This window comes from Podarcis raffonei, chromosome 6 (assembly GCF_027172205.1).
Source record: "Podarcis raffonei isolate rPodRaf1 chromosome 6, rPodRaf1.pri, whole genome shotgun sequence".
NCBI lineage: Eukaryota > Metazoa > Chordata > Lepidosauria > Squamata > Lacertidae > Podarcis > Podarcis raffonei.
The window spans coordinates 28709547-28723141 of record NC_070607.1 but is presented as its reverse complement, the minus strand read 5'-3'; the positions used below and the strand labels follow the sequence as shown (position 1 = coordinate 28723141).

Genomic DNA, 13595 nt, shown 5'->3' with positions numbered 1-13595 from the left:
AATCTGAGAAAATATATTACTGCTAAAGTAATACAGATAGCATCCTGCAGCTTAATTTTCACGGGAAGATACTGCCCATGCTCCTACTAGTCACTTATTTTACAGGTGTTTTGAGCAAAATCAAGCAGAGATTAACTATGGGTCTAAGTACAGTGTCACACAGGGACATAAAGTCTCAGTAAAGGACAATGTTCTTTTGCGTAGACTGAAAGCTCAGCTTTGTAGTGTTCCTATTTTGTGCAGATGCAGTAGGGAAAAAGGTGGGGTATAAATTTCTCCTCCTCCTCCTCATGGCCATGTGGGGGTTAGTTCTTACTCCCTGCTTTCATTGTCTTACTCTTTATCATCCCTGGTTCTCCATTGTACTTGGGCAGAGCAGCTAGTGATACCTAGATCTGGCCCTTCCAGGCTTCCGGCTTGTACGTGCTCCCCAGTTTTGTTCTAGGACCTGCAAGCAGCTCTGCTCTCTTGGGAGCGTGAGAAGGTATCCCCAGCGCAATGACAGTGAAGCTACTTGGTGCTTCCTCAATCCCAGCAGCTGTGTTGTGTGTGAGCTGGGTGTCCTGGGCATGGAACCTCTCCATTCCTCCTTGTGTCAGCAGAGATGAGAGGATGGCTTTCTGTTTCCCAGGCAACCAGGTCATCCCACTTCACCCCATCCACCTCTGTAGGCTCTGTTTCCTTTGTGTCAGAGCCAGCTCTTTGTTCACAACATAATGATCTAGGGACGGTTCTGCCATCACCTTTTAAGAATGCTGCTGTTTTCTTCGCGTACAAACAGTGCATCAGCTAGTGACGGTTCTTATGTTTAGTTTGTGAACTCACAATCAACCCAGTGGCAGGTCTTGGGCCATTTGAGGGTTTTTTCTTGGTTGGTACACACATGAAGTCTACTATCAAGTTTGCCATTCAGTAGACCTGATTAGGATTGCAACCAAGTGTGGCCTTCAAGCCATACAGATTACTAAAATATATATCTTTATATTGGTAATTACTGAAGTGCATTGATAAGGACGTTAGGAAACTATTGTCTAGAGTGCTAGAAGATGAGGAAATCTAAAAACCTGTTATATTTTAGTTTCTCAACTGCAACAATAACAATTTGAAAAACTAATGTTTTTATCATTTGCTAACTTTGTAGCACTTTGAATAATAGCATTAGGCTTCTGCCTTTAAATGAGCACTCCTGTTAGAATGCTATAGAGAATGTAATATTTGCTGTAACTAATTCATTTTGTTAGTAAGCTTCTGAATATAATCCGTATCGGAAATGCTTGTCAAAGCATATAGTCATGTTTGAAGAGTTTTACCTTGGTTACAATCCTGTCCTAATTTTCTAGGAACCTATTTCTGCAGCTATTTGAAGAGGAAGATTAGAGGAAGGATTGGCATTTAAGTCTCAGTCATGAGGTAGTTTGCTCAAAAGTGGCAGTGTTGAATCGGCCATTAGGTTCAACAAGTTTTCTGTGGAGATTGAAATTCAACAACATGAAATAAATGTTCTTTCCATGTTAGCATTGCCCAAGACTTTTTAGTCAGCTCTTTGTTTTATGGAAATTTGGACTATTCAGTTGGACAGAAAAAGTGTTTTTCATATATTGTAAGTGTATATTTCTGAAAAGAACAGTTGAATAACACAAAGTATAATAAATAGTGTGGTTGTAACCAGATATCTGGCCATTATTTGTTGGAACCTATGTTGTTGTTGTTTAGTTCTATGTCCAATATCAAGCACATGCAGACATGTTTTCCAAGAAATATTTGTATTTCTTTCATGCTTCTGAGAATCAGTAGAGAAAATATAGCAGTAGCATGCGTCTGAGAGAAAAAGGTGCTTCATTTTTTGTCACCTACCTCATATTTTGTGTTTTATTTATCTCTCTATATATTTGCTTGATGCATGTCTGTATAGACGTGTATGCGTACAGTGAGAAACGGAAAGGAATAACTGGAGAGAATGTTGAAGAACAAAATTTTTTGGAAGGAATGGTAAAAGGAGATACAGTATAGCAAATGTGAGATCAAAACAACATGGGCTAGTGAATTGTATCTAAGCCATACTCTGTGTATCTCATTGAAATAAATGGATGTATGTTAATGACTAAGTCCATTCATTTCAGTGGGACTTAGAGACATCAATGTTTGGGAAATAGTTCTCTGTTTCACTCTGAATTTAAAGTGGTAAAGCTGAGGGAAAGTGAGCCAAGAGAATAATTTCAAAACACTTTTTCCCTGGCCACAGCATTCCTTCTATGTTGATAGTATCTCTAGATGTGTGGAAGTTTTTTCAAGGTGTTCCCTGTAGTGGACATAATGATGGACACAGTTTTTGTTGGAATGGGAAGCTAGTTAATGTTCAGTAGATACATAATCAGTAAACATAAGATTAAGCAAATTGTCACTGGCACCAAAATTATTGTAAAGCAACTAGACAGTTTGTTGATGCAATCCATGGATAGTTTTATAACTATAAAAGCCACAACTAGTTCTGCTTTTTGATTAGGTAAAGGTAAAGGTACCCCTGCCCATACGGGCCAGTCTTGACGGACTCTAGGGTTGTGCGCCCATCTCACTCTAGAGGCCGGGGGCCAGCGCTGTCCGGAGACACTTCCGGGTCACGTGGCCAGCATGACGAAGCTGCTCTGGCGAGCCAGCGCAGCACACGGAAACGCCGTTTACCTTCCCGCTAGTAAGCGGTCCCTATTTATCTACTTGAACCCGGGGGTGCTTTCGAACTGCTAGGTTGGCAGGCGCTGGGACCGAAAGACGGGAGCGCACCCCGCCGCGGGGATTCGAACTGCCGACCTTTCGATCGGCAAGCCCTAGGCACTGAGGCTTTTACCCACAGCGCCACCCGCGACCCCATTTTTGATTACTTTATAGTAATCTCTGTGGTAGTTACTACTAACAAAAAAAAATGTTTTTAAATTAGACTTCAGGCTCGCTTATGTCAACCATTCGTTCCTTTTCACCAACAGTCACTTAAACAATACAGGCACTACTTTTTTTCTTATGCTAGCTCTAGTGTTCTTGGCATAAGAAATGAATTACTTAAGCGTTAGGCACTGTAACCTACAACAAATAGTAACTTGTGCTTACCCAATGTATGTATGTGGAACATAAAGGAGATTAACTGAATCAACATCCTGTAAAGAGAGGGGGGGAGAGGATTGGATACACAAATAGAAGGGATATTTTTGTTAATGAAAGTGTTTTGGATTCAGCAGATGCTTCCATGGCTAGAAGTCTGGCAGGGCAGGAGGGGAAGGGTAGTCACTATGCCAGTGGTTCTACAGTAGTGGTTCTACAGATTCCCACAGCCCCCCAAAGCACGGGGGATTTTCGATGGGAGAGTTTCATGAGCAGAATTCTGGAACTGAGCCATTATTTATTGCAGTTGACCTTATTCTCAGCTTTTATTGGAAATGCTTTTCCATTATATTTGAAATATATTTGTAAAATACTGTATTTGATAAGATCTCTTAGAACTACTATTAGTGAATGGTTTAATTTTGTCCAAGAACTGTTTTCTTAGATTATCAGTTCTCAGTTGGAGTGGAAAAGCTATAGACCAGTCACCCAAGACAAGATAGGAAACATGATAGTCTGTGCCTCAGTGAGAAACCATCACCTCACTTTGACATGGACACCAGTTTGTGCAAAATACTGAAAAGTTACTACGATAGAAAGCATGGTAGATATCAGGTGTAATCTTGGGCAAAGATATACAGTGGTGCCTCGCAAGACGAAATTAATTCGTTCCGCAAGTTTTTTCTTCTTGCGAGTTTTTCGTCTTGCGAAGCACGGTTTCCCATAGGAATGCATTGAAAATCAATCAATGCGTTGCTATGGAGACCGTCCGGGGACAGAGGGGAAGCGCCCCGGACCTGTTTTAAAGCAAGGGAAGGGGCAGTGGGGAGAATCGCTTCTCCCCATTGCCGCCCCTTGGTTCAAAAGGGGTCCGGGGGTCTGTCCCTTTTGAAGCAAGGGGCGGAGGGGAGAAGATCGCTTCTCCCCGTTGCCACCCCTTGGTTCAAAAGGGGTCCGGAGACAGAGGGGAAGGCGCGTGCGCCTTCCCCTCTGTCCCCGGAGATTGCGGGGCTGGCAACGGGGAGAAGCGATCTTCTCCCCGCCGCCCCTTGCTTCAAAAGAGGTCCGGGGACAGCGGGGAAGACGCGCTGCGCTTCCCCGCTATCCCCGGAGCTTGCGGGGCAAGCTTCGTTTTGCGAAGCAAGCCCATAGGGAAATGCGTCTTGCGAAGTGGCTAAGAAAACGAAAAACTCCTTCGTCTAGCGAGTTTTTCGTCTTCCGAGGCATTCGTCTTGCGGGGTACCACTGTAAAAGATTTCTTAGTAGAAGTGCTGTATGCTTACTAAAATAATTTGGCTAATTGAAATAATTTTATATTAATCTTAATACTTTGACATTTTGCTATTTTAATCTAGCATAGATCCATTTAAAATAATTGTTGTTTGGCTTGATTATATGTAATACACAGATTGCCCCAGAACTCCAGATACACCGAACAGTGACCCTCGTTTTCCAACCAACAACCGGCTGATGGCCTTAAAAAAACAGTTGGATATAGAATTGAAAGTAAAACAAGGTGCAGAGAATATGATCCACATGTATTCAAATGGTTCATCAAAGGTAAGACTTATGAAAAGCCAGTTAAATTTACCATCTTTCCAGTTTGCGTGCAAATGACTTTTTTTTTTCAGTTGAGGAAGCCGCCCAGAGTGGCTAGGAAAATTCAGCCAGATGGGCAGGGTAGAAATAAATTATTATTATTATTAATCTTGGGTAAACCAGACAGTGTTAAAGAAGTGCATACTTCCATAAAGAGTGGTGTGGTCATTTAGAAGTAATTCATGTTTGATCCCAATAGGCTATCGTACGTGCATCACATTATTTGAAAAACAAAAAAATGTTGGGGAGTTTGCCACATTCTGAAAACCTGATATTATATTGCTACCTGATATGGGTAGTGTGGCAAAATGCCTTGTAGGAAAATCCATCATATGCTGCATTAAAACAAAGTTTCTAAACACATTTTGTTGCCAAGCAAGGCAGGAATCTTTTGTTCGCTGGTTGAGTACCTACTTCTTTTGAAAAGATGTACCAACTGAACATCTTCTCGGATTATGCTGTAGCTTTTTATTTTAAAAAAACAACCTTCGCCCATCCCGTTCTTACACTTTGGAAGTGCTACATCTGTCCCAAGCCCAGGAATAGTGCTCATCAGCAACCCTAACTTGGAACCAGGATGTTGGCATGTGGCGAAAGAACAAAAGAAATGCAGATTACTATAAGTGATCTGAATGGGTTGCAGAGACTGAGAGTTGGCAGTTTGAATTGCTTCCTGATGGCTCCCTGACCTTTTTGAAACTCAATTTGTAGCTTTCCAAGCACTGTTTCAGTTATACATGTTAAATTAAGCTGTTAATCTTACTACAGCACTTCTAACATGGAGGGAAGCTGTTTCTTCCAAGCTCCTTTCCATTACTTCTAATATTTAAAAGCCTTGTTTTCCCTTACAAGCTCTACCAGTATGTGTGTGGATAGTTTTGTCATATATTTTATTTGAAGAAACATCTTCCACATTCTCTACTGGCAAAAAAATGCAAATGACATTATGGTGCAAGTCCTTAACTTTGGGGATCAGTGACTGCTGATAACAATTTCAAGGGCTTGCAGAAATTCCAGTCATAAGTTTATACGGTCCACGTGACATTACAATCAGTACAGGAGCCCTTTGATGATAAGCAATGTGTTGCAGAGTACAGTAGTGCAACATTTTAGTTTTGTGAACTTTGAATTGTTCCGCAGTACAGCAGTTCTGCATGTTGAAAGCTTCCACTCAAGTCTCTTGGGTTGCTGGGATCTACTTTCCTATTAAAACTTTATTTTTAATACTCTGCCATCTTCTGCAAGGGTCTGTGATAGGTTAAAATATATAGCAGGAAGAAAGAAATTTAAAGAGGCAGTAATAGAGTATTTGATGCAAAGTTCTGACAAGTGGATAAAACATAAATTGAGGGGGAAATAAAATGGAGGAAGGAAACAGCAAAATGTATCACACAATAGTCGGAAAACTATATGATTTCTGAATCACCTTGAATTTGTCAAAAAAAGACAACACAAGCTGCTGTTACTTGGATGTCCCTCCATAATTCATATTTTAAGAGCATCTTTCTTTTCTTTTTAGGATAGAAAGCTTCTTGCAACAGCTCAACAGATGCTTCAGGACAGCAAGACAAAAATTGAAGTTATAAGGATGCAGATACTTCAGGCAGTCCAGACTAACGAATTGGCTTTTGATAATGGTGAAGCATTCAAGAGAAGAACCTTCTCTAAACTGTTGATAGAATCTTGGATAGGATCTTGCCGTCCCCCTCAACCCTGGGGAAAATTCTAAATCCCCATGGTTGGCAATCCAGCCCCACTTTGTGGGAACTTCTCTGGCTTGCCCAACTCTTATCAAAAGTGGGTGTGGGATAGTGCATGCTGCTCTACATCTGTATTGTTTCATCTCTCCCCAGAAGAAGACCTGATCTATACAGGACTCTTGCCACATGGAAAGCCGAAATTGTAAGCTTTCCACAAATGCCTAGTCACATTTTAAGTGCCCTTCCCGGATGTACTGGCTCATTCACATGTAATGTTAGAAAGCTAGCCATTAATAGCCTGGCTGAGTGGTGCCTTTGGCCTGCTGTACAATGGGTCATTGCACATGGTAAATTAATTTAAAATGTGACCAGGCATGCATGGTGCACTAGTAAAGGCTTTCTGCATGGCCCGTGTCCTTCATAAATCTTGTGCTAGAAGCTTGTAATGGAATATGGGCACCAGATTTCCCATCATCTGCAGCCAGACAGAATTGAAGACTCCCTCAGTGTGTGAATTGCTGGGAGAGTGGGTCTTGTGTTTTCTCCATGAAGAAATGTAAATGAAAGGGCAGAGGATATAATTCAAAGAAGAAAAGGAGGGTGGGTGGGTGGGTGGATGGATGGATGGGGAAATGGGAGTCAAGAGAAATCCATGCTGGGCCACAGGCAGAAGAGTGCTAAGGAATACAGAGAGAAGTAGTGGAGAGATACCATGAAAACGAGCAACTGTTGAGATAGTAAGCAAACCTATGGTGGTTGAGAAAGGTGATACCATGCATAGAAAATAGAAAGGGGGCTCATGGAATAGGCTGCAGAGCAAACCGAGTTGATTGTAACAATTTGAATAAAATAGCAATGTGGCCCACTTCACTTAATAAAAATGTGAAAGACCCTCAGAGTGAAATGAGTTGTGCACTCCAGTTCAGTAGCACCAACAGAAATGTTGCAACTCCTGCCCTTTTTGCTGAGAAAATTGTGAGCGTGAGCTAAAGGTTTGAGAAGGAAATAAACTATAACAACTTACATGGCTGCATTAGCACATAACACTCAGCCATGGTTTTGCCTTACATTCACAGGCTGAAAAGAGGCTGACTGAAGTCTCAAGCTTGCATGCTCTCCTCTCTTCCAGTGTGGGCAGGAGAAGACCTTGCTAGTGTTTTGTTTCAGATTCCCCTAATCTTGACTTGTCCTTGCGTGCAAGCTAGGGATTTTGAATTTATCACAAATTCTGGCCATTTTCAAAACAAGCCAATTTCAAAGCACGGTCTACGAAGCTGCGTTGTTTAACCAAACCAGCCACGTGCAGATTTGGAGATAACCCAGCAAGGTGGATATTGTCTCAACAGCCTTCATGTTTAGTTGGAATCCCATGACACCATGCAGCTACCCTAAAAATATGCTGCAGTGCTATCAGTTGTTGCATGCAAAAGGACCACTTGGTCTCAGGACCACAGGTATTCCTGAGGGCTTCACATTGGCAAATGATGTGTTTTTGAAAATTGTACCTAAACTTAAGAGCCAGTGTGGTGTAGTGGTTAAGAGCGGTAGTCTCGTAATCTGGGGAACCGGGTTCGCGTCTCCGCTCCTCCACATGCAGCTGCTGGGTGACCTGGACCAGTCACACTTCTTTGAAGTCTCTCAGCCCCACTCACCTCACAGAGTGTTTGTTGTGGGGGAGGAAGGGAAAGGAGAATGTTAGCCGCTTTGAGACTCCTTAAAGGGAGTGAAAGGCAGGATATCAAATCCAAACTCTTCTTCTTCTTCTACTTCTTTCACCAACTAGGCTAGGACTTTTAATTATTTCTGTGGTCAAAATGTTTAGCAGTTGTTTGTATTAAGATAACCATATTAAAAAGCTAGTTGAATGCATACTAAATATCTCTGTGTGTATTTTTACCTGCAGCAAAACCTGTTATAAGCCCCCTTGAGCTCCGAATGGAGGAACTGCGGCATCATTTTAGGATAGAATATGCAGTAGCAGAAGGGGCAAAAAATGTTATGAAGTTGCTCGGATCTGGAAAAGTTACTGACAGAAAAGCACTCTCAGAGGTATTTTTAACAGAGTAAATAAAATCTGAATTTAAACAGTTCTATTTCAACAATTTTCTTAGCGGTTTTCTTTTCTTATTTTTTCACGAACAAGGCTCAAGCAAGATTTAATGAATCAAGCCAGAAGTTGGACCTCTTAAAGTATTCACTAGAACAGAGACTTAATGAACTCCCTAAAAACCACCCCAAAAGCAGTATTATTATAGAAGAACTTTCACTTGTTTCGTCACCAACACTAAGTCCACGTCAAAGTATGATCTCTACACAGAATCAATATAGTACACTATCCAAGCCAGCCGCTTTAACAGGTTTGTTGTGCTGTGGTGTTCTTTTTTTCTGGAAATGTTGTTTGTTTTTGTTTCTGTTTGCGCTAATTGCATAATTGTGAGTATTTCAGTTGCTGACTAACCTCAAACTTCTGAGTAGTGGCTTGCATTTATGTTGGTTAAGAAGATTCTTGTGGTTGGTGCTTTTAAGAGGTGGGTCTTGCTATTCTAGCACAGCAAAACCCAAAGGATTTTTGTAATCTGAATTGGCAAACTAATTAATATTGGAGACTTTTGTGTCCAACTCTGTGTGCGCAGTGGTCTGCTTGCACAACGGGACTTCTCCTTTCTCCCCAGGAACCCCAAAATCATCTCCTCTGGGACATATTTTGAGGGTATGGGGGGTGGGGCACAGGAGAGAGGGGGGAAGTTGTGTTGTCCAAGCAGAAGTATGTTGCATGAGACTTGTGGATTGCCAAGCATTGGCTCCAACCCCTTGTCCCAACAACTGATCAGGCAAAGGATTTCAGCGCCCTACCCCCCAAGCCAATTCCTGGGACCCACAAAGTCCTACTATCCACTAGCAGAGTCTAACACAGAATTTAGAAGCCCTTGATATGATGCTTTTAATACCCCCAAATGCTTTGAGAACATCTGCTCCATTATTCCTCGCGTTACACTTTTAGGTAACGTGGGGGGTTGTGGGCTCTCACCGGTCAACCATCAGACATGGCAGTAGAGATGAAGTATGGTCATAATCACATGCAACTGAGTTGTGATGGAAATTAAGTTTTTCCTAAAGGGAGATTTCTACAAAGCATTAAGACTTTGCTAATAACGTGAAGAGAGAATTGCAAATAGCAGCAATGTATAAAAATGCATCTCCCATTTACTTGTGCTAATGGGTTTTCTAGATTAAAGTAATTAAATATAAGAAATTTAAGAGTTAGTATTCCACAAGAATAAACGTCTGCACAGGGGTTATGGAAGTTGAGACTATATAGTCCAACAGTTCCTCTAGACAGCCTGTGCGTGTGTCTGTAATTGCAGCACTTCATAAAGAAAATAAATTCCAAGATATTTCGTATGCTTAATGAAGATCTTAAATACATCCCTGCAGATTTTATTTGCTAACTTGAAGCAGGTGTTGAATAAAAACTCTGTTCCTAATATGTTGTTTACTAAATTATTTAATAAACAACCAAATTAGAAGCACGAGCACAGCTGTTAGCTTGTGTTTCCCAAAATGACTTTAGTTTTTAAACTGAACTTGTAGCAGAACTAGCTTGTTACATACGTAGTCCTGCGCACACAATCTGTCCCTTGCCAAATAAATTCACATTGAAAGTTCACATGTAAGTCAAAGTTGAAATGGTAAAAGTTGATTTGCATTTTTCTTACAAAATTAATGTTCCTTTTTACTGTATATGTGTTAAAAGTATGATGGGTGGTATTCAGCTAATTTTTATTCGGTGTAGGCCTATTGAAATTAATGGGTTTAGCTTAATCTTGTTAATTTATTTCAGTTGGTCTACTCTGAGTAACACTCGGTTGACTATCCCCCAGTGTGTAAGGTAGCATTTCCCAAACTGTTGCCCTCTAGAAATTTTGGACTGCAATTCCCATCAACCCGTTGACCAAGGATTTATGGGAGTTATATCCAGCAACATCTAGAAGGCCTCACATTGAGAAAGGTGATATATGAAAACAAATGTATGTTTCGAAAGGCATGGATAGTGCTGTGAAACTTGTGAAGGTGTGCCAGGGAAACAGTTGATCAGGGTACCCTGCCACCCATATATATGTATGCTTATTTTTCATAGACATTGTGTGAAGCAGCTCTTACATTGTGGCTAGCTAAGAAATAAGGTTTGTGCTTTTAGATCATCTCCACAAGACTGGAAGTTTGTGAGTTACCTGTCCTGCTACCATTCATGAGCTATTTGTATTTGCTGAAGCTGGTGTTTTGCGAGGAATATGAGCCAAGGCAATCTGATCTCATTCTAGGTACTTTGGAAGTTAGGCTCATGGGCTGCCAAGATATTTTGGAGAATGTCCCTGGTCGATCAAAAGCCACATCCATTACTCTACCTGGATGGAGTCCAAGTGAAGCCAGATCATCTTTCATGAGCCGAACAAGCAAAAGTAAAAGTGGGAGTAGTCGGAACCTCCTGAAAACTGATGATTTGTCCAGTTCAGTACATTTTACCTTTGCTTTTATCTTCAGAAAACACTTTCATGAAGCCTTTTAGTAAGAGTAGATACATGTAAAATTGGGTTATTAGTAGTACTACTTAACAGGGGTATACTCAAGCACATCAGATCATTCAGGCTGAGGTCTTGAACAAGTTTCCTGTTTTGGAATAGGACCGTGAATGCTAAAAAATATTAAGTAGGTTGAAAAGTACACTGGCTTGGGAATCCTGAGAACCTATTTCTCAGGGGTGCTGCCACATAAGACACTGCTGAAGCATTCCAGAGCATAGCAGGAGCCCTGGTGCCAGCTTCCATCACCACTGCCAGGCACATTGGTGAGGAAGGATGGAGGGAGGCTGCAGCAGCAGCAGGGAATACTGTCACCAGTGTCAAGTCCTTTATCAGCGAAGGGTTGAACCCCACTCACAATGGATTGGGAAACTTCAACTGGTGGGAGTTTCAACTGGGAGAGTGTGTCAACATTCACCATTATTTAGCAAGGGTAAAAGAAGCAAAGACATTAAACATAAGACGTTTAAAATAATCGTAAACTTAACAGTAGCCACAGATTTTTGCAGCTCGTAATGTTTGTACTGTATTTGTTTTTCCATTCCAGACATATAACCAGTCCTTGCATGTTTTGCTTGTTTTACTTCTTGAAAATCCTCTTAAAGTTCTAAACTGAGTTTGTGTAATTTTCTTACAGACGAAATCTGTGCTGTTTTGAAGTTGGACAATACGGTGGTTGATCAAACTAGCTGGAAGCCTATTTCCAATCAGTCATGGGATCAGAAATTTACACTGGAGCTAGACCGAGTAAGGACCTCTTTATTGTGTTAACAGTGATTACCAACTTGGTAATTTTATGTTTATTTGTCTGTATATATACATGGAGAGGTCCTGGCTTGGATCTGAAGTTTTGTTTGTGGGGGATTTTTGCTACCCTACTCCTTCTGCTGGTCCTTGAAAAGCCACTTCCAAGTTCTGGGGTATTACTTGAAACAGGATGTTATGAGGCACTGAAATCTGCAGAAAGGGGACTGGAGGAGTCAGCAAAAATTTGAGACGGCACTTGCATAAGCAGAAGTGCATCCCATTCTATAGGATTCTAATTCTCTGTATTTTGTAGTAAATCCCCCACTATTGGTGATTTATGGCTCTTATCTATCAGTTTATTGAGGATGAAGTTAAGAGCGATTGTAGACTTTAACGAGTGATAAACAATATTTCCTCCGGTTAGATAAATTATTTCAATAGACCTGAAAGTAGATACAGTCATACCTCAGGTTACAGACGGTTCAGGTTGTGTTTTTTTCAGGTTACGGACCCGCCGAAACCAGGAAGTACCAGAATGCGTTACTTCTGGGTTGCGGGGGTTGCGGATGCGCAGAAGCGCCGAACCGCAACCTGCGAGTGCGCAGATTCGCTGCTGCGGGTTGCGAACATGCATCCCGCACGGATCACGTTTGCGACCTGAGCGTCCACTGTAGACTGGAAAACAACAAAGCTCTAAGATCTAGCCAATAAAGTTTTATAACAAGTCAAACAATTATTCTTAAAATAACAACAACAACAAAATTCTTCATTTGCTATTTTCACAGTCTGCCAGTTGCTTTGATGTGAGAGGGTGAAAGGAAACTGACATTTGGCCAATGAATAAGATTTCTTCCAAAGTTAGATATATACCATATTCTTCCAGAATATTATTTTGAAAAATACAGCCCATTAATTATATAAAAAAATTAAATCAGTTGAACTGATTTTGAAGTTAATATCCCAACTAATTAATTCTTTGGGAAGGAGATTTAAGCTAAAATGTGCGGGGTTCAATTCTGGGCAACAGAAGTGTATTTTAAATTCCTTTGAAATCAGTGCAGTTTAAGCACTTGAACTGAAGGCTTGTTAATATTTTTTAACTTTCTTGAATGAATACGTGCCATGAAGGTGGTCTTGAGTGTTGGGGGTAAATTCACACATGCAGACTATTTGTTTCCTTAGGCAGAAGCAATGCAAGTTAGTAAATGGAGATGGCTTGAAGCACTGTGATAACGGAAAATTGTTCCATTTAATAGGATCCAATGATAACAGAGGATTTTGTGGAGATTGGGAGAGCCTGTTTATATTTGTGAATTGAAACAGAAGAATTACCTGTGTCTGATTCTCCTTCGTTGGTGGTGGTTGTTGTCAATAAACACTGACGGAAATGCCTAAAAATTTCTAAGTGGTGTACAGTTATTTAAAATAAAAGCCTACATGTTCCCTTTCGCAAAAGGGAAAAGCATGGCTGATGGATGGGGCCATGTTGGTCTTTAGCATGCTCTTGGGGGGCAAGAGGTGCAGCCTCCAGTAGCCCAAAGCTTCCCTTGAGCTTTGTGGTCCCAGAGCAATTGACTTGTGGAGCCAAGTGCTCATTCTGGCAGGGAGGAGGAATCTAGCTCCCTTCAGCTGTTCACTCTCTGACTGATGGGTGGGGACAGGCTCAACTCCCCCTCTGCATGCTGCTCTTCCTGGGAGGCAGGAGGTGCAACCTCTCAGTGACCCTTGGTCCCCTGACCGACAGCAGAGGCCAGAGTGTTATTCCCTTCAGCACTGTCATCCAGGCTATATATTACAGAAGTTGCAGGAGTTTCCTTTTATCCGCGCCTGTGATTGCCAGTAGTAAATCATTCCCTTTCAGCCTATCTAGTGCCACACT

The 13595-nt window shown here is 41.3% G+C and overlaps 1 protein-coding gene across 3 annotated transcripts in view; it reads left to right on the top strand.

Annotated features, from left to right (window-relative positions):
* Positions 1 to 13595, top strand: part of PKN2 (protein kinase N2) — a 46708-nt gene that overhangs the window by 18941 nt on the left and 14172 nt on the right. For all 3 annotated transcript variants that reach the window (XM_053391844.1, XM_053391843.1, XM_053391842.1), the window contains exons 3-8: positions 4499 to 4650; positions 6209 to 6326; positions 8293 to 8438; positions 8533 to 8746; positions 10712 to 10897; positions 11607 to 11716. In XM_053391844.1, coding sequence (XP_053247819.1) covers positions 4499 to 4650; positions 6209 to 6326; positions 8293 to 8438; positions 8533 to 8746; positions 10712 to 10897; positions 11607 to 11716 — 926 coding nt within the window. The remainder of the gene's footprint in view (positions 1 to 4498; positions 4651 to 6208; positions 6327 to 8292; positions 8439 to 8532; positions 8747 to 10711; positions 10898 to 11606; positions 11717 to 13595) is intronic.